This window comes from Diceros bicornis, chromosome 7, assembly GCF_020826845.1.
Source record: "Diceros bicornis minor isolate mBicDic1 chromosome 7, mDicBic1.mat.cur, whole genome shotgun sequence".
Taxonomy (NCBI): Eukaryota; Metazoa; Chordata; class Mammalia; order Perissodactyla; family Rhinocerotidae; genus Diceros; species Diceros bicornis.
Genome location: NC_080746.1, coordinates 68369719 through 68391265, shown reverse-complemented (window position 1 = coordinate 68391265; position 21547 = coordinate 68369719). Strand labels below are relative to the sequence as shown.

General features: G+C 37.2%; 1 protein-coding gene across 5 annotated transcripts in view; it reads left to right on the top strand.

Moving 5' to 3' along the window:
• The window catches only part of SBF2 (SET binding factor 2), a 507948-nt gene that overhangs the window by 442758 nt on the left and 43643 nt on the right, over positions 1-21547 (top strand). For 4 of the 5 annotated variants that reach the window (XM_058545969.1, XM_058545967.1, XM_058545970.1 and 1 more), the window contains 7 exons: positions 1679-1806; positions 3262-3437; positions 6001-6146; positions 8180-8378; positions 15078-15274; positions 17425-17565; positions 18456-18551. In XM_058545969.1, the coding sequence (XP_058401952.1) occupies positions 1679-1806; positions 3262-3437; positions 6001-6146; positions 8180-8378; positions 15078-15274; positions 17425-17565; positions 18456-18551 (1083 nt within the window). The remainder of the gene's footprint in view (positions 1-1678; positions 1807-3261; positions 3438-6000; positions 6147-8179; positions 8379-15077; positions 15275-17424; positions 17566-18455; positions 18552-21547) is intronic. The other variant, XM_058545966.1, reaches the window with a different exon arrangement.

Sequence of the window (21547 nt, the reverse complement as noted above, 5' to 3'; positions counted from 1 at the left end):
TAATTTCTTGCTTGGATAGAATCAAGAGGGTTTATTATCTTGGTTATAAAAGATTGCTTACCATATAATAAGCAAAAAGCTCATAAAATTCAATGAACAAAATAAATCCATAGGAATAGTTGTGCTCATTTTGAAAAAGAGTGAGAAATAGAACAAAATTTCTCAGCCCTCTCTTGTCATATTACTATACATAAATAACATTTGTATTTGAAAGCAAATATATTTTTAAAAGGAACTAAATGTCCCGTACTTATAATTTTTTTGTACTATAACTTTTGTGAGCTCAGTGGCCATGAACATACATTTTGGGCATATAAATATATGAGATAGTTGGTCATTTAAGTTGCTCTAATTTATTTCTTTTAAATAAATCAAAGCCGTACTTAGTGTGAAAGCTTGTATTATTCTCTTATTTTTTCCTGTTAATTTTTGGTGTAATTTCATAATTTTAGGATAACTGTTTTTATCAAAGGAAACCTTTTTATTTGTCTCTTGTGTTTTATTTCTCTTTTTAAATTTTTAATTTAAAATTTCTCTTTTAATGACCCATAGAAATAACTTTACCTTTGTTATATAAGCATAGCTTGTTTAATACATCCTAGAACTTAAATCCTGTGTATATCCCGATTTTGTTTAGCCTCTGGGTAGGAGCTTAACATAAGAGGATAATCAGAATTTTCAAGGTTAGGAATTGACAGGTCCAGGGAATGAGGAATTCTGGTGATAATAAGTAGATAAATGTATGGGCTCTTAAGTCAGATAAACCTAGTTCACATCTCACCCTCTCTGGCTTACTAGCTGAGGGGCCTTGCACATTGCTGCTCCTGTTCTTACTTGTACCACTGCCTGAAATGCCCTCCCTCTTCCCCTCTGCAAATCCAAACCTACACTGTCTTCAAAGCTCACCTTCTCTCTCACTTCTTCCAGGAACCATTCTCTAGCCGTCTAGCATCCAGAAATCTTCTCCCCTTCTAAAATATTTAAAGCCTCATCCCTTCAAACCTAGAAGCTAATTACATGTTGTTCTATTCTGCATGTGACTCTCTTCTCCCATGGGGAACCGTAAGCTCTTCAAGGGGGGCTTCATGTATGCTACTTCTTTTCTAGACCCTCATCTTCATAACCTCAGTTAGTTGATAAATAATTATTTATGGTTTTCCCTTTCTTGATTTAATATTTAAACTCCTAAAAATCTTGGGCCTAACCCCAGGCTTATATCTTCTGAAGGCACATATACATAGTACAGCACCTTTTACCACATACGGAAATAAACTTTAAAAACCTTTTCTCCTTTGCTTTATTCTTACATTAAATATCATGGGTATCTTTTCAATATTTGAAGATATTTATGTTTTCTGTATAAAACCTCTTCTTCCTGTAAGATTGCCTTAAACCAGGTGATCTTGTGGGGTACACATAGGTTTGGGAAATAGAACGAAGGCAGGCAGGTTGTGACAGTTCCTTCACTCTGGGAAAGGACTGTGTCTCAGGAGTGAATTGCCATCCAATAAAATTAATGAATGCGATTCTAGAATCATGGCATTTTTCTCTCACTGCATTCCTGGGTGTCGTCCTCTCCAGATACATTTCTCCAGCAGAGGTTGATAAAATGAGCAGCAGAGACACTAGAATGAGCTGTAAAGTGCTGTTGCTGAGTCTGTGTTCTGTTTTCCTATAGTTGGTGAGCAGACAGTTGTGCGAAGTTTTCCTATTGCCTCCGTCACCAAGGAGAAGAAGATCACGATGCAGAACCAGCTCCAGCAGAACATGCAGGAAGGACTGCAGATCACATCAGCATCTTTTCAGGTATTAAGAAAAGGAGCCATTCTTCCACTATTTAAAAGTTTTCTACAAATGACATTGTGGGCACTTTTTGTGGTAATGTAGTCAGAAGTTAAAGGATGAGGAGGATCAGAGGGTCTGAGAGGGTAATCTTCAGCTGAGTAAATTCATGTATAGTCTTGGATTTAATCCTTCATTCCCTGAGCCCCTTGGCCAACTCAGAGTACCAACAGATTATCTGTCAATATTTAGTGATCTTAGAAATTCAGACACACACAATTGACTCTTGTTCTCTTCCAAGTTGTACTCAATTTGTGTTTGATAAAGCCTTTAGATAGAAAGCACTTCTCTTGACATTTGTTTCAGAAGGAAATTCCCTATGGCTCTTCTGTGAAAGAGGTGAAACTCAGAGTTGTAGCTAGGGCTAAAGTACTATTGATTCTAACTAAATAACCCCTAATAAAGCAAAGATTTTTCCAGGGGGCTCTGAACATATCAGAACTTGTAGAATTACTGTTGTAAACCAGACACTGGAAGAGTGATCCTTTCTTACTTTTTCGTTTTTTTTTTTTTTTACAATTCTCAGTCTGTGACATTTTGCTTTCTCGTTCCTCATACCTTGTCTCTGACTCCTCAGATTTCCAGAGGCTCCAATTCTTGCCTCGCTCCTTCCAGTTAAGAAGCCGTGCCTAAGTACCTCCACATCTGATTGTGTGAAATGTGAGGCTGCTGATCTCTAGGCTCCACACCTTCCCCCATCACCTGAAAGCAGTGACCTCCTAGGGATTTCTTCACTGTTCCAACTGCCAAAGGACTCTAAACTAGAATATTGCCTGGTCACACTGGTTAGCATTCTAGTCAAACTGAGTTTTTTCTTCCTAGATTTATACTATCTCTGGATAGGAAGAGACCTTATTATGCCAAATTACCTATCTAGAACCAACAGTTGAGAAATGAGAAAGACATGTTTCCTACTTCAGTCACTATAAGTTAATTTCTCTATCCCATCATAGAAAAGGTAATCTTAGAGAAACCCAACTTTAAGATACACGATTTTCCTTGCCAGCTAACCATCTATGGCAAGTAAACCTTTCTGAGTCTTATATCTTTATTTTTAAAATTAAAAAGTTGGGGCTGGCCCCGTGGCTTAGCAGTTAAGTGCGCGCACTCCACTGCTGGCGGCCTGGGTTCGGATCCCGGGCGCGCACCAACGCACTGCTTCTCCGGCCATGCTGAGACCACGTCCCATGTATAGCAACTAGAAGGAAGTGCAGCTATGACATACAACTGTCTACTGGGGCTTTGGGGAAAAAAATAAAAAAAATAAATAAAAAATTGTATTGCATGATATCCCAGATCCCTTCAACCTCCAACCTCTTGCCATTTAGTATTGTTATTTTCTGCTATTTCAGTAATTTTGGAGGAAGTTACCTGGAAATCCTTAATGCTTCTGATGTGTTTAATCTCTTTTGTCTCTAGTTGATTAAAGTAGCATTTGATGAAGAAGTGAGTCCAGAAGTAGTAGAGATCTTTAAGAAACAGCTGATGAAGTTCCGTTATCCTCAGTCCATTTTCACCACCTTTGCTTTTGCTGCTGGACAAACTACCCCACAGATAATGTTACCCAAACAGAAGGAAAAGAACACTTCCTTTCGGTAAGAAAACTGTCGGGTTTCTTCCTGTCAGCCCTCCCGTAGTTGACTGTCAGAAGTGCCCTATCCTTTGGGTCAATGTGTAAGTGACTGCTCTTTTTGTTTGCCATTCTGTTAAGCCCATGGGACCAAGCTCAGAAAGTTATGGGGCAGCAACATTGATATATGTAACAAGTTTCAGAAACTGAAAGCTACAAGAGACTTTGACTATCGTGTCCATTGCTCATGATGCATTTTTAGAATGTGAAATTCTGTTTTCCCCTTTTCCTGTATTGATCACTTTCTAACTTCCTTTGAGCACCTCTTTTAGTTTTCATTAATAGTCAGGCCTAGTAGACAGTTTTGCTTTGATCTGAAGATGGGAGCCTTTTCTTTTTCTTTTGTAACTTTTTGTTTTGATATAATTTCAAACTTAAAAGTTACAACATAGTACAAAGAATTCCTGTATGCTCTTTACCCAGATTCACCAATTGTTTATGTTTTGCTCCATTTCATTATCATTCTCTCTCATATATATATTTTTTATTGAAGTATAGTTGACATACCTATAAATATATGTTTTTCTAAACCATTTGAGTTACGTACATAACACGCCTTTATCCTTAAATACATCAATATATATTTCCCATGAACAACGACATTATCTTTTATAACCACACTACAGTAATCCAAACCAGGAAATTTAATTGGTATAAAACTTTTATCTAACCCAAAGTCCATATTCAAATTTTGCTTATGATCCTTTATAACTACTTTTTTTTTTCTGCCTGGTATAGGATCCAATCCGGGATCAGGCATTGCATTTAGTTGTCATATTTCTTTAGGAATCCTCATTTTCTGATGGAAATTTTTGGGAATTTATGTTGAAACTTTAAATTTCAATTATTACAAAATAACATTTGCTTAAAATTCTCTTCAATTAGTGATAAAATATAGGGGCTAAAATTTCTATTCATTCTTCATTAATTACCTGGAATTTGGGCATCTGCCTATACAAGTTACACGTTAGGGAATACTCTGCAGACTTTGGAGAAAAGGCTTTTCCTTTGCCTGAAAGTGAGGTATGCTGGGAATTATCGAGGAGTTGAGGTTTCAGATAGTCTGTCATTTCTAAATTGCACAGCTAGCCACCTGTACCACTGTTACCTGATAAGCAAAGGAGAACACACATATCCAGGAGTGATACGCTGAAACATGAACAGCTTCCTAGGTATTTGTGACAGTGAGCCAAGCATCTTGTTTTAGCACTATGGAGTCACAGAGGAGCCTATAATATTCATTATCCCATCCCTCTATGGAAGAAACAAAGATTTGTATGGTGTTTTATGTTTAAAAACTATTGGGGGAAAATTATATATATATATATATAATTAAGCTTCTTGTATCAAGCTTATTCTATCCAGCTGGGACAGAGATATAGCAATTTTAAATTTTAAAACATCTTGGAATTGTTTTGTGTATATAAAACAAAGGATATAGCTCTAGCTGGAATAAAATTTCAAAAATCCCATTGAGATTATATTGTTACACCTGAAGTGATTTACAGTAGATTTAATTTAGGAAATATCAGTATTTTATAATTTCTAACAATTATCTAAAACATGTTTCATAACCCTCAGATTTACATTTTAGATGACTGAAAACAGGGTCTGGTAAAACTATATGACAATAAAAGAATCTTTATCACTTTTCACCAAATGGTGAGAAAACACAGAAAGAGTTCTATTCTTTGTGGTAGAGAAGAGCGTAATCAAAAACAATCTTACTTAAAACCTTCATCTCAATGTGATCATTCAGGAAATAGGTTCTTTGTTTAATTCTCTGCATTGTAAATACTCTGTACCCAGATGTTCTGTCACCAAGAAAAGCTAAACTGTTTAAGTAAACTACTTTTAGGTCCAAGTAATTTACAACCTAGTTCCCCTTTAATTAAAGCTGATTCTCAAAAGGGTACTCAAATTTCTGATTTCCTTTTTTTTTTCTCTCAAAAAAGGGGAATTACATTATTCTTTTCTATATCTGAAAAGGTTTATAGCATCAGAAGGCAGGAACCTACACATACACTTAAAACATTTAAGAGATAAGTAAGAGTGTTGCCAACTATAATTGTCATATGATCTCAGAGAAAAGCCTTTGAGTTAGTAGAGAGTTGGAATCAGCAGAGAAGGAGACAGGCTAGCTTTCCATGCAGGAGGACTTCCACAGGCATGGTTTGTGGGGACGGCTGGAGGCAGTGGCATGGGTAACCAGAGTGGGTTAGGAGCATGCTTGACCAAAAAGCCAAACCAAAGAGTTTAGATTTGGGGTGATAAGTAGTTTGTGTCCTGCTCTAGGTTCTTGCACTTATTTGCCTAAAACAGTGTCCTGATGACAACAGGACAGTGTTTAAAGGAAATTAGTCTACTACCATATAAAAAGTGATCTAAAGGAAAGGCTTAATGAAGGTCTGGGCAATACTAGTGGCTGTGGGAATGGAGAAGAAACAAATTAAACTATGTAGTTATCAAAAAATGTAAGTGGTATCTTCATATTAAATGGACATTCTCTTTGGTTTTATAACTTGTAGCACCTTCTCAAAAACAATTGTGAAAGGTGCCAAAAGGGCAGGGAAAATGACAATTGGGCGGCAGTATTTATTGAAGAGGAGGACAGGGACAATTGTGGAAGAGAGAGTGAATCGTCCTGGAGGGAATGAAGACGACGATATATCTGGTATGTGAGAACTCTTTTTTCCTTCATGAATCAGTTTTATTTTTTCTTCTTATATGAATAAGAATAAAAAACTTAGTTGCACTTAAACTTTGACTCACAAAAACGTAGATCTCATAAGAAGATTGGAAGCACCAGCTTCTCAGAAATGGAAAAAAATTTTTTATTTTCCCAATATTCTATTGTTCAGATAAGATTTTGTTAAATTCTACTTCTCCTTTACTAAATCCATAAAGCTAACTGGCCATGGTTATGTGGGTCTTATCACAGGGAGAAAGAAAGAAATGCACTGCATAGGAAATTTAGGTGCGAAGTAGTCACCTGTAGCTTATTGTTATGGAGTAAGAATAAGGAACTAAGGCCATTGCATATTTGAATCTGAAGATTTGGGGTTTGAGTAAGAACATTGTGGGTGCTCTAAATCAAAAGGGGGACCTAAGATGAAAGGATTCTTAGGTTATAAGAAAAAAATGTCTGCTAAATATTTAAAAGAACAGAATCTGGGAAGCTGAGCTACCTCTCAGCTGGGAAAATAGAGGCAGAAAACCAGAAGGAAAATGTCTTATTGACTGTTTTTTATTCTTTAACCCACTATCGAGTATGCTTGTGAAATTAACACTAGAAAGAATCTGATCTAATGGAAGACAGGATGCCACTACACCCTTTTGCTTCTCAGAATCTTAGAATCAACCACCAGTGAATATACAACTACTGCTTCTACTACTATAATAATAACAATAACAAGATTTTAAAGAAAGAAACTTCATCTTTAGAGAGATCACTGGCTAAAGGTCTCATTTCAGTATATGTACCTACAGGCTTGCCTCTGGGGGCGATGAAAAGACCCACCATTACATTACTGAAAGGACCATTTGTTGGAACCCTGGCCTCCTCACAGTCACATGGAAAGCCATAAAAAATTTACTGCTACTCATCACTATGGATTCTTCTAATTCAAAGTTTTTATGATTTCACAGAACCAAAACTATTATTCTATGATAGTTATTCCATCAAAAGACCAAATTATGTAATGCTGTTTCCTCCTCTGAAAATAAAAGGCCAACATAAAACTGATACCTGATAACATATTTGCATTGTGCAGTTCACAAACTAAAATACAAAGTCTTATATTTGTAGGGATAAGCTGTTAGGTTTTTTTTTTTCTTTTAATGGAAGAGAGCCATGTTGTTCCCTTTGACATTAAAATTTTGAGTACATTTCCGAAAACTTTGAAAGCTTAATTTGACTTCTCTCACTTTAAAAATACATAGGAAAATAAATAAGGACAGTTTTTAACATGGAATTTTTTTTAGGTAGAACATGCAGTACCAATTAGGAATTTTTTTTTAATCCTCCCTAAAATACTTGATTATTGGGTAAATTCTTCCACGTCTAAAATCTTAAAGGATTCTGTAACTTGTGATTGCAAAATTGTGAGGGAGTTTCCCATGTATGCCACATCCTCTGACAAAAATATTTCTACAAAAAAAGTATAACTTCTTCATACCTCTCTAAGAAAGGTGTTCCCCACTAGTGAACTTCTGCTTAATGTAGAAATTTCTAATAAAAGTTTATGCTCTGAAAAGTTAACTGAAACCTGGATGATGAGTTTGTGTAGTGATTGTATTAAAGATTAATTTTACTGACGAATTAGCCTCTGACCAAGTTTACGTGTTTATTCTATAGAGTCCTAGGTAGAAATCACTACACTTTGGCATTAATAAGCAAGGCTGACTGAAACAGAAAAATATGGGTAATGAATTCAAAATTATATTGTGTTTAGAAATTTTGAGTTAATTTCTCTGACATTTTGAGTTAATTGAGCTTCTGATATTTTATTTCCTGACTATCCATTACGATTTCAATTTGAGCATAATGATTCCTCATAGAAGTTACATGATTTAATTTGTGATACACAGAGTACCTGCGGCCCTAATATAAACCTCTCTTGGTTTAAGGATCCTCTTCAAAAGGAGGTTTTTAATCCTCTACTTTGAGCTCTATCATTTCTCCCAAACCTGTTTCTGCCATCCCAGTTTCAGATGACAGCGAACTCCCCACAAGCACCACTCTGAAGGCCTCAGAGAAGTCCACAATGGAACAGTTAGTGGAAAAAGCTTGTTTCAGAGACTATCAACGTTTGGGTTTGGGAACCATAAGTGGCAGCTCTTCTCGCTCAAAACCAGAGTATTTTAGAATCACTGCCTGCAACAGGATGTATTCACTCTGCCGGAGGTAAGTCTGTTAGTGGGCTCCAGAAGAAGACCTTCTTTCTTCTGTTTGAGTCTTGAATAGGCTATTTGCATCTATAGCCCAGAGAGAGAGAGAGAGAGAGAGAGAGAGGGAGGGAAAGGAGCGAGGTCCCCAGGGATGTGTGTGTTTAAGGGACACTTTTTACACAGCATGAGCAAGTGTCTCATTGGCATTTTCAGAAGTACGATTACTCTCAGCAGTGCCTATATTAGATCAGAAGGTGAAAGGTAGAAGTTTTTGTCGCCTTCATGAGTTTTCCTTATCTGTCTTTCTCTTCCCATGTGCCTCTTTTCTAGCATGCCTGAAGATAATGGAAGTAAGAATAGGACTTGCCCAGGCAAATAGGAGAGATGAAGGTCTGCTGTAGGCCGGGGGTCCGCAAACTTTTTCTTTGAAGGGTCAGATAGTACATATTTTCAGTGTGGCAGGCCGTATGGTCTCTTGTTGCAACTACTCAACTCTGCCACAAAAGCAGCCATAGATAGGAAGTAAATGATAGGCGGGGCCAGTTTTGGCCACGGGCTGTAATATGCTGACCCAAGTGTGGACAGGGTTTTCTTATGCTGTCTAATTAGAATATTTTCAAGGGATATTACTTAAAGAATGTAAATGAACACATTTTCTTTTTTCTATTCTTATCATCTCTCGCTGTTTTGTATATGTGTTAAGCCCTATTCCATGTTTTATATTTTTTAAAACTACATTTCCACCATCTACAAGTTTAATCATTTTCATCTCCAGGTAAGTTCTTTTCTTTGCATTTATAAATTCCTGGTTTGATTAAATAGAATAATGCTATGAAAGTACTTTGTAAATTGTAAGCCTTGTACATGTTTTAGAAAGTTGTCTTAATGTTGATATTAGTTTACCCCACTCTTCTTGAAGAACTACAGATATTTCATTTTAAATGACAGTTTAAATTTACAAATAATGTGAAACTTGAGAAACAAGTTGGGAATATAATTTGAGATTTGGGCCAAATAAAAATTTTGCATTAAGTCCTGAAAGGCTATGATTCTGTTGACTGTGGAATAATTTTCCTGAATACTCTGTCTGTCTGACACAATCTCTTTGTAGGTGAGTGTAAGTGGTGGTGTCAGGGGTGTGATGTCCTGCTGTCTGGGAGACTTGCTGTCGAAATCATGCCTGCCAGTGAGAAAACAGGCCTCACCTATCATTTCAATCTGTCAGAAACAAAATAAAATTTTAGTAGACCACTTATTAGAACACTTGTTATAAAGCATTTGTGGTGATATAAAATGATATATGTCCCTCAAGCTATTAGAAGGAAGAAAATAGAATAATAAAAAATAGTCCAAAAGAAGGCAAGAAAGGAAAGAAAAGGGACTGTAGACCAGATAGAACAAATAGAAAGCAAATAGTAAGAGGATAGATTTAAATTCAAATGTATCAGTAATTACATTACTTATAAATTGGCTAAATGCTCCAATTAAAAGAAAAAGATTATCAGAATTATTTTAAAGCTTTATGCTGCTTTTACAGGATATATCTAATATGGAAGAATACAAAAAAGTTGAAAGTAAAAGAATGGAACAAATACTCCATGCAAAACTACCTTTAAAAAAGCTATTGGGGCCAGCCCGGTGCTGTAGTGGTTGGGTTCGCGTGCTCTGCTTCGGCGGCCCAGGGTTTGCGGGTTTGGATCCCGAGCACACACCTACATACTGCTCATCAAGCCATGCTGTGGTGGCATCCCACATACAAAAAATAGAGGAGGATTGGCACAGGTGTTAGCTCAGAGACAATCTTCCTTAAGCAAAAAGAGGAAAATTGGCAGCAGGTGTTAGCTCAGGGCCAATCTTCCTCACACACACACACACAAAAAATTTAAAAAAGGTATTGTCACTATATAAATATCAAAGTAGATTTTAAAGTAACATTTTACTAGCAGTAAAGAAGGATGGTTCATAATGACAAAAAGTTCATTTCACACACAATTTATTGTGACCAAGTGGAGTCTATTACAGGAATACAGAACTGCTTTGACACTTGAAATGCAATCAGTATAATTCACTACATTATAAGAATTAGGAAGAAAAATGTAAGTTCATTATATACAGAAAATCGTTTTATAAAATATAATATACATTTGTGATTTTTAAGAAAAGAAGTCTTAGCAAATTAGAAATACAAGGGAAATTCCTTAATCTAGTAAGTGTCTAAGAAAATCCTACAGCAAAAAATGCTTAATGGTAAAATATTGAAAACCTTTACTCTGAAATCAGGACAAGACCAGGATGCCCGCTATCACCACTTCTATTCTGTGTTGCACTAGAAGACCTAGGAAGTGCAAAAAAGCCAGAAAAATAAATAATAAAAGGTATAAAGCTCGAAAAGAAAGAAATAAAACTATCATTATTCACAGCTGACCTGATTGTATGCATAGAAAATCTGAAGGAATCTACAGATAAACTTTTAAAATTAATAAGTGAATTTAGTAAGGTCGCTGATACAAGGTCATTACAGAAAAATTAGTCATATATATACCAAAAACAAATAATTTAAAAAGGAAATTTTAAGTGATGTTATTTTGGTACTACTGATGCTATTTAGAATAGCACTAAAAACCCTTAAATATTTAGAAATAAATCTTATGAAAGATGTGTAAGATCTGTACACGGAATAGTCAAAACAATATTGAGGATCATTAAAGATATAAATAAATATTTCATGTTCTTGATTAGAATAGTCAATACTCTAAAACTGTAATTTCTCCAGAAATCGATCTAGATTCAATGCAGTCCCAATCAAAATCCCAGCAAAATGTTTACAGAAATTGAAAAGAGGATTCTGGGGCCGGCCTGGTGGCGCAACGGTTAAGTGCGCGCACTCCGCTTTGGCCACCCAAGGTTCACAGGTTCGGATCCCGGGTGCGCACCAACACACCGCTTGTCAAGCTGTGCTGTGGCGGCGTCCCATATAAAGTAGATGAAGGTGGGCACAGATGTTAGCCTGGGACCAATCTTCCTTGGCAAAAAGAGGAGGATCAGCATTAGATGTTAGCTCAGGGCTAATCTTCGTCACAAAAAAAAAAAAAAAAGAAAAGAGGATTCTAAGGGTTATATAAAAATACAAAAGGCCAAAAGTAGTCAGGATAGTCATAGAATAACACTACAGTATATCAAGATTTTTTATAAAGCTACAGTAATTAAGACAGTATGGTATTAGCACAAGGATAGAAAAACAGACCATTGGAACAAAATAGGGACTACAGAAACAGTTCAACATATATGAACACTTGATTGAAAATAAACATAGCACTTAAGAGCAGTGGATAAAAGATGTTTTTTCCATAAGTGGTGCTGGCTATCCACAAGAGAAAAAAATTAATTTTGACCCCACCTTACACTCCATTGATCCTAGAGATCTACATGTAAAAGGCTATAAAACAATAAAGCCTCTAGAAGATAGGAGAATATCTTCATGACCTTGAAGTAGGGAAAGATTTCTTAGGACAGCAAAAGCACTATCCATAAAGTAAAAGATTGATGAATTAAGAACTTCTGTACATCAGAAGATATCATTAAGAGAGTAAAAAAGCAGTTAAAAAAAATAGCAGGAGAGTGGGGCTGGCCTCGTGGTGTAGTGGTTAAGTTCATGCACTCAGCTTTGGCGGCCTGGGGTTCGCGGGTTCATATCCCGGGCACGGACCTACACACTACTCATTAAGGCATGCTGTGGTGGCCTCCCACATACAAAATAGAGGAAGATTGGTGTGGACGTTAGCTCAGGGACAATCTTCCTCAAGCAAAAAGAGGGGGATTGGCAACAGATGTTAGCTCAGGGCCGATCTTCCTCACCAAAAGAAAAAAAAAAAAGGCAGGAGACTTAAAAAGGCACTTCATAAAAGAGAATATTATGGCAGCCAAGAAAAGAATAGGTTGAAAAGATGCTCAGCGTATTATTCTTCAGATAAATACAAATTAAAGTCCCAATGAGGCTGCTTTATACCTGCAAAAATGGCTAAAATTTAGAAGACCAACAATACAAAATGCTAGTAAGAGTGTCGAGCAAGTAGAACTCTCACTTATTGCTGGTGGGACTATAAATTGGTTAAACAACTTTGGAAAGCTGTCTGGCAACATCTAATAAACATCTACTCCTAGATGTTTAATATCTAATAAAATTAGATCTAATAAAATTCTACTCCTAAATGGAGTAGAATTTCCAATAGAAATGCATATGTGCTCCCAAAAGACATCTGCAAGAATATTCATGGCAACATTTTTCTTACATAGTCAAAAACTAGAAACTACTCAAAATCAACAGTAGAAGAATGGATAAATAAGTAGTGTAATCACATAGTGGGATCAGATAGTGGGGTATTCTACAGCTATGAAAATAAGCAAACCAGCTATATGCAATAGCGTGGATGGTTCTCACAAACATAATGTTGAGCAAAAGAAGCCAGACACCAAAGAGTAAATTTTATTGGTTCCTTTTTTCTAAAATTCAAAATCAGGCAAAAGTCATCCACGTTGTTAACAGTCAAGGATAGTTGATAATCTTTGAGGAGGAGGGAGAAATAATGCTTGGGAGGAGACACAAAGGGATCTTCTTGGATGCTGGTAATGGTCCATTTCTTGACTTATAGATTTCTTTTTTGTTATCATTCATTTATGTTTCAAGCATTTGTAAGTGTGTTATTCTTTGGTTAAAAACTTTCCACAGCAGCTCCTGAAGCCCAGTGTACCTCTTGAGGCTTACTCTGGAGCCCAGGGCTGATGCCTCCAGGTAGTGGGGATGGTGTGGGTGGCAGGGTAAATGGGTGTATCTTTCATTGCTAAACGAGACTGGTACTGAGAGTAGCTTCTGTTGATCTTCAGGCTCAACACTGTTTACCCCAGCACCAGTGGCTATCCAGCTATCGCTCAAGCCCATGCCTGGGAGCAAGAAAGTCTTAGATCCTGTGTGTAGCAGAGCATGGTCTGTGGTGCTCGTGTCCTGTGGAACAAGGGAACAGCCCACTAAAGGGGCAGGAAGTGAAGGGGTACGCAGGTTCTCTCCCAGTTACTGAAGACAGCACCTGAAGCCATTAAGCATTACTCCCTTATCTAATACACAAAATCATTGTATCCAGAAGCAGGTGGGGGAAAAACAAATATTAAAGTGGAATTAGAAATAGAGGGCCCTAATGATGCAACTGCTTTTCCAGTCTTTGTGAATGATTAGTCTACAGTTAGGACTCCTCATCAATTTGTATTAGAAAAATATAGCCTATAACTTCCTAGAGCACCAAAGTGCTAGGTTTTCAGAATGCCTCCAAGGTATCCCTGGTCGAGTATGGAAAGTTAATTTGGCATTCACTAAAGTCGCTGAAGGCTGTGATTTACATGACCATATCCTGGATTTCGTCTCCCTCCTCCGGCACTGGGTTATATCAAGTTAAGGAATTAGAAGTTCTGGGAAATGGATAGTTGTGATGATTGCACAATATGGTGAATGTACTTAATGTCACTGACTTGTATACTTAAAAATGATTAACATGTTAAATTTTATGTTAGGTATATTTTACCACAGTAAAAAAATCACACACACAAAAAAAGATAGGGGATTAGAAGTTGGGACGTTATTAATGTGAAATCTCTTTAGTGTAGTATTTCTAACTAAACTAAAGGAAAGCAATGACTCTGAAATTTGCCTGTCTTGTTGTACTTACTAATCTATAAAAACAAAGTACTCTTGTCTGTTGTTTTCCCAGTATCATAGCCTGTAACTTTATGAGCTAATCTTTTTTTTAATTATCAATACGTAGTGTTAATAAAATATTTAAACTGACCTTAACACTTGAACATATTGTTCTCATATCAAAAGCCATTTGGTTTTGTTATTTAATTCTTTCACCATCTCAGGCAGTGTAATATTAGTGTACTCCATTCTCTGTTGTCATTCAGCAATCTAATGAGTTGACAGGTTGACTTGTCATTCTTGTAAAGTTGACATTAATATGTTAATCTTACGATCTTTATTTCAAGTTGATGAAAAGTAGTATATAAGGCAAAGGAAATCATCAGTTTAACAGAGGCCTATTTTCTTTTCTTTTCTTTCTTTTTTTTGTGAGGAAGATTAGCCCTGAGCTAACATTCGTTGCCAGTCCTCCTCTTTTGCTGAGAAAGGTTGGCCCTGGGCTAACATCTGTGCCCGTCTTCCTCTACTTTATATGGGACACCGCCACAGCATGGCTTGATAAGCGGTGCGTAGGTCTGCACCCAGGATCTGAACCCGTGAACCCTGGGCCGCCAAAGCAGAGAGCACAACCTTAACCACTACACCACTGGGCTGTAACAGAGGCCTTTTTAATAATCCTATATAACATTTTTTATTTTCTAAGCTTATATTATTCAGCAAAAGTCTAGTATCACTGAAGGGGGCTTATTTCAGAAAAACTACAGATTAGTGGATGAGTTGGCTGTTTTCATCATCTAGGCCTTTTCTTCTGAACCCCTGAGGAACTGAGTTGAAACTAAGTTCCATATTTTGAAATATATATCTTACCCCTAAAGCAATATGTTTCTGAGTCTTAGAAAATTACCATGATATTTTGATTTTCATATTTTTATATTGTCTCTCTCTCTCTCCCCATTTCTTTTTCCTTCTCCTCTCCCCACCCCCCCCTCACCCACCCAAATGGTTCTCTTTCTCCCTTGCGTATCCCTGAAGCTATCCCGGCCTTTTAGTTGTACCTCAAGCTGTACAGGACAGCAGTTTGCCAAGAGTAGCCCGCTGCTATCGACACAATCGCCTGCCTGTTGTATGTTGGAAGAACTCAAGAAGCAGTACCCTGCTCCTCCGATCTGGAGGATTCCATGGGAAGGGAGTAGTTGGTCTTTTCAAATCTCAAAATTCCCCTCAGGCAGGTAAGCATGTCTCTACAGCACAATTATGATCCTTTCACTTCAGAGTTATTCCTAAAAATAAAGGAAGTAAAATGAGGGAATGCCAGTTGTGCCCTTTCATTAAGCCTCTCACACGTAGACTTTTCCGCTGTGCTGTATACAACGCGTAGAACTTAGGAGCTATACCTGACAATGTGGGACTCCACCTTGAATTTGACATCCTACTTAATATGTGTGTCTATATTTGGATTTTAATAGAAATTAACATAAAGTCTGGTTCTAGGCTATTTTCATTTCAACAGAGTAGCCACAGATGGAAACTAAATTATACTAATCTTTTTCTTTTCTTCTGGGAAGCATCCAAATATATTTAACAGCTTCAGAGGCAAGTAGGGATTCTGTCCCATGTGATATGAGATGTCCTCTCTCATTCCTACAAGTCACACGCGCACACAAAAACAAGTTAGCTACTAATGACCAAATGCTGCTTTTGGAGCTCTGAAGCAAAGCAGTTTTTAGAAAGCTAGAGGGTGGCCAACTTAAGAAAACAGAAATAATAAGTGCTACTGTTTCTTTTTCTGATGATATTTTTGAGCACCATGTCTGAGATCTTGAAGTCAGTCAAGAGTTATATTTTGCTGACCTTCCTCATAATTTCTAGCTTATAGTAGATGCTTAATAAAATTAAACAATGGACCACTGAGATATCAGATCCAGTTTAGGGATGGCTGCATTCATGCCTCTTTGGAAATGAGGTAGCTCAAGTTCTATGGTTCAGCAGATAGAACCATGTGCTTTTTGATATCTCTTCTTTATTCTCATCTATTTCCCTCCTGAAAGTTAAAAGTTGGCCAGTGTCTTTGATCATTCAGTTGACTGAGGGCAGCACACACACAACACTACATTATTATTATCATTGTTATTTCACCTGGCTTGGACTCTCAAAATTGGTATAATTGAAGGCAGCTTGGTTTTAACTGTTTCCACCCTGAGGAATCTTCCCAAGCCACATAGTGGGTATAATAGAACACAGCATATGTAAGTTACGTAAAGTGAGTGAATCATTTCAGGAACATTAATGAGTATATCACTGAGCTTTTGGAAAAAAATTGAAACTTTTGTATTCCACTGGCTTTTTATTTTTTTAATCGAATATAAATTTACTATATTTCATATTTTTGAGCTCATACATTTTCTCACATTTTAATAACTTTGAAATCGGGATGCACCTTACAGTTGATGTGATCGGAAAGAATTACATCATAGTTTAAGTGGCAGAGGTTTTTATACTTAGTACATAAAATAATAGTGCATCTTATAATTGATGACGTCTTAAGTTTATAAAGTATGGTAATGGCATCTTAAAGTTGATAAAATACAATGATATAATAATGCTAATTATTTATTTCCTATTCAGCTTGTAAGAAAATTTGTTACTATCTATTGGCCTTCTAGTGAGTCCCTCCTGATGCCTCTTTAAAGTGCCTGGGCCAATGTCAGTGACACTGTTTTACTCCACACAAACCAGGCTCAGACTCCCTCCCACCCAGAATCGCTCTCACAATTGTTTCCATCTGTGCGTACTTTTTGCTTCTCTTTTAGAAGGACCAGGGAATCTAGCAGTAGCTGCTTCTGCCTTCTCCCCATCTTCCTCCACCCTTCCTGCAACAAACCTCTACAAGTTCATGTCCTCTGTTAGGCCTCTATGGCAGAATTGGAATAAAGCTACTGGTATTGGGAAATTCTCACTTCTGCCCATTCTGGGATGCCAAGGGAGCCCACTCCATCCTCTGCTCCCAAACAGTAGCATGGACAGGATGGTTGGGGGAGATCATCAAGAGGATGTTGCCTTTTGTGAATCTTCATTTTGAGTTGCTTGGATATGAGAAACGGCACCTGTACTTGGAAAGACAGCCGTGTGCTGGTTTCCAAACCTGGGATCTTTCCAGGAGGATGGTGAGGCAATCAAGAAGTAGGTGTGGTGAAACCAATATCATGGGAGGATTAGCCATTTAATAGTTTGGAGCTTTAAGTGGGACTGGTTTCTATATTTGGGTGTGGTAACTTAAACGCTGTGTATAGAAAGAATAAACAAAATATATATAGATATAAAAGCCTGTTTTATTAACATAGAGACAGTTTGTTTTATTCAGTATCTTTTCCTTTTATAGCTCCTACCTCCTCTTTAGAATCTTCCAGTAGCATAGAACAAGAAAAGTACTTGCAAGCCTTACTGAGTGCAGTTTCTGTCCATCAGAAACTCAGTGGCAATAACACCCTTACTGTCAGGCCCGCACTTGCTCTGTCTCCAGGTAAGATTTGATAATACTTCTTGACAACTATGAAAGGTCAGATTCATTCCTAGGGTTTGTCTCTTTAGTTATTTGCACTGTTCCTTCAACATGACTCCTTAAAGTTATACCTTGTGGGGCTATAGCTTTAGCTCCTTTTACTTAGAAAGCAGGGTACCACTATTAATTTCTAGTAAATAGTAACCAAATTTCGAGGTTCAATTATTTCTTTTGTAAAGGAGTAATAGGGGAGGAGGTGGGGAACATAAAGTCACCTGGGTTTTTTTCCCCCTAGAATCTGTATTACGTTGACTTTAAAATATTATTACAAAATTGAATGTATAAGTTGAACATCTGTTTATTTAAATGTATATTTATTAAAATCGTCATTTATAAGTTTGAAATTCCAAAAATTTCTGCAGCCTTTTATGATTTGCAGTACAGTTTGTTTTCACTAGACTTGGATGAAGCCATTAAGACTTGTACTAATATTTTGTTTCAGTTATCATGTGATGGAACCCCAAAGGGTTCATGTAGAGGTAACCCTAATATGTTAGACACAGGAGCATGTGACTTGAGAAGTTGGTCTCCTTGGCTTAATCAGCTATTTGAATTAGCTCAACATAAGCAGAAAGTGGCTTTTCTTGTAAAGTAACACCATGCATGCTTGCTTCATGTATCATTAAATTCTCTGATTGCACTTGCCAAACCTAACCCTCTATAATCTTGCAGATGTGTGTATCTCTGAGGAAACAGTAACAGTGCCTGTTATCTCTGTTAAAGCTTTGGGTACTTAAAAAGTACAATGTTTGGCAGCAATTAGACATGCTACACATGAAGATAACTTTTTGTCATTTGAGTAATGTTAACCCGAACGACATGGTTTTTGTTCTTCTTTTGGCTGACTTTAGGGACTGAAAGGAGGACTTCGAGAATGTCCACTGTGCTTAAGCAGGTAGTGCCAGGACATTTGGATGTAAACCCATCCAATAGCTTTGCTCGAGGAGGTTAGTAAGATTGATTTTATGACTGAGCACTGATACAACCTTAAAAGCAGGAAACTTTTTTCTAGATAGTGATACTTTAAATCAACTGATTATAGTTCAAATTGTTTTTAATTACCCTTTTCTAAAGGAATGATCAAATTTGTTACTAGCATGGTGACAGATGATTTAAGCCTTGTGGGACAAGAGGTATAATAATTGCTGAAATCTTATCTATTGATGGGTTTGGAAGCATTGGGAGGTGAGGGGAGCATGTCTAAATGGTGAATCAGTCCTGGGAGTACTCGATTATGCTTTGGGTTTGCAGGGTAGAATGACTGATCACAGAAGCATGAACAGCAGGGAGAAGTGATCCAAGACCCAAGGGCTCTACCTCCAGTGCTTGTTATTTTTACTCCTGTTCTCTGAAATGCTAGTTTGGGGAATAAGAGAGAATAATGTCCAGGTCACTCTTTTTTTCTTCTGGGCTGTTGCTGCTGGCATGAGAAAATAGAGAAGGGCTGAACATTGGCTCTTTTAGCTCTCAAGTGTGGTCTACTTTGGTCTCTGGAGGTTTGTGTTAGATTCTTTTACTTTGCAGAGGAAATTCCAAACCAGGTATCTGGATTGTAAGGTCCTACTGCTTCACAGTGGAGTCATAGCATCTTAGACTCTTCCTCTCACTCCCATGCAATGCTGAATCTCCTTAAAAACATACCAAGTGAGTCATCTTGGTTCTGCTTGAACATCATCAGTAATGGGGAACTCATTTCTTCCCAAAAGTAGTCCCTTGCATTTGTAAGCAAGTCTATTTGTTAGAAAATTATTTCTCATATTGATCTAAAAATCTACCACCGTGTAACTTTTACATATTGACCTTAGCTCTGCCATCTAAGGTTAGAAAATTCTAAATCAAATCTCCCTCACTACAACTCTTCAGATTTAAAAACTGCTCATCTTTTCTCTCTGAGAACTTTAGTTAACGCTAAATGTCCCCATTCAAATGGTTGCAGTCCACTCACCATCCTTGTCATTCTGTATATTCTCCACAGACCTGAACTCAGTGCAGCCTAAGATTACATTAGATGTGGGGGCAGCCCCATCATGAGGTTGACTCATATTGAGATTAATATCGTTTGAAATCTCTTTGTCTGCTTCACATGTGCTGTTGTTCTTAACAGCCTGGAGGGTTTGTTTTTAGACCTAAATATACTATGTACTGTACCTACAAAATTTCATCTTTTTTGATATGGACTATTGTTTTAGACCTTTGGATCTTGATTCTGTCCACCAGTGTATTAGCTGTCTTCCCAAGCCTCTTGTCAGCCATAGATTTGATCGCTGTTCTTGTGTGATTTATTTTAAAAAATGTTGAACAAAGCAGAGCTGAGGACAAAAGCCTTCAGCAAAATAGTATAGAAGCATCTCTGAAGAAAGAGACTGATCTGTTAATCTGTACTGGTTATGAGTCCTCCTACTAAAACTCACCTGGCCCATATTTCTAAATCTCTGCCAATCTTTTTAATCCAATAGTTGCCAGTCTTTCAAACTGTTAATTGTATCACAGAAGACTTTATGGTTAGTTTAGCATGATTCATTATAGGAATAAGTGCTTTTTCCTAAGTAATTATAAATAGTCCATTCTAGAATTTGGTTTAGAATCAACATAAAGTCTTTATTTTACAAAATTCACTTTTTTCCCTTTGAAAACCGAGACTACTATGCACATCTCCTGGCAGTCATATTGGTTCTTTGGATACTATTTTTCCTACCTCATTAGAACTTTCTGCGATTGCAGGATTTTCTAAAAGCTTTCATCCTTCTTCAGTCATCTTCCTCATTAGGCCTTAAGGTCATTGTATTAGTTTGTTAGGGCTACTGTAACAAAGTACCACAAACTGTGTGGCTTAAACAACTATTGTCTCAAAGTTCTGGAGGCTAGAAGTCCGAAATCAGGATGTCGTCAGAGTTGCTTCCTTCTGAGGGCTGTGAAGAGGAATCTGTTCATACCATTCCACTAGCTTCTGGTGGTTTGCTGGCAGTCTTTAGCATTTGTTAGTTTGTGGAAACATCACCCAGATCTCTGCCTTCATCTTCATATGACGTTCTCCCTGTGTATCTGTCTCCAAATTTCCCCTTTTTATAAGGGCACCACTCATATTGAATTAGGGGCCCACCCCACTCCAGTATGACCTCATCTTAATAACTAGTTACATCTGCAATCACTGTTTCCAAATGAGGTCACATTCTGAGTGACCACCCTAACTGGGTGTTAGGACCACAGCATATGAATTTAGGGGGTGGGAGACACAGTTCAACCCATAACAGTCATATATAGCTTTTTTCTGAATTTTTGAAATACCATTGTTTTAAAGTTAAAGATACAAACTTCATTCTTCTCATCAGTTCTTTCTTGGTGAATTTGAACTAAAAGATAGTACAGTGACTTTCTCCTAAGGTTCCTGGTATTTCTTCTGTCAAATTTGGTTCAAGGTTGCAGTTCCCCTTATTGCTTTATTTACCATCTGAAAGTTTATATTGTTGGCAGCGCGTCACAACTTTTCCATTCAGCTTTTGGTAGAATGCAGCTTCCAGCACAGGTCTGGTTAGTTGAAGCCCTCTCACCCCACACCCTGTTCTTGTGTTTTGCCTTTGTAAATTTCATAAGGAACACATGACCTATTCCTCTGTTTGGCCAGGTGACCTATAATATAAATTTTAGCTACAAAATTGTCTCTCCCTCTGTGTTGGTACCTAAGGCTCATGGATATTCACCAATCTGTTCCAACTACATTATCTTCTGTTTTTTTATATTGGCCTCAGACTCATGGCTTTTTAATACAAGGGGATCCCCACTAATGGTTACATTCTAAGCATGAGTCCATTCTTTGCTCTTCTCAAAGGTACCTGGAAGGCTATATTTACTTCTTAGGGTTAAAATCTCCTATTTAATTTGTTTCTGACCCACTCTGTGCACAACGAGGCCATAATTATTATTTCTGACACCCTTCCCAAATATT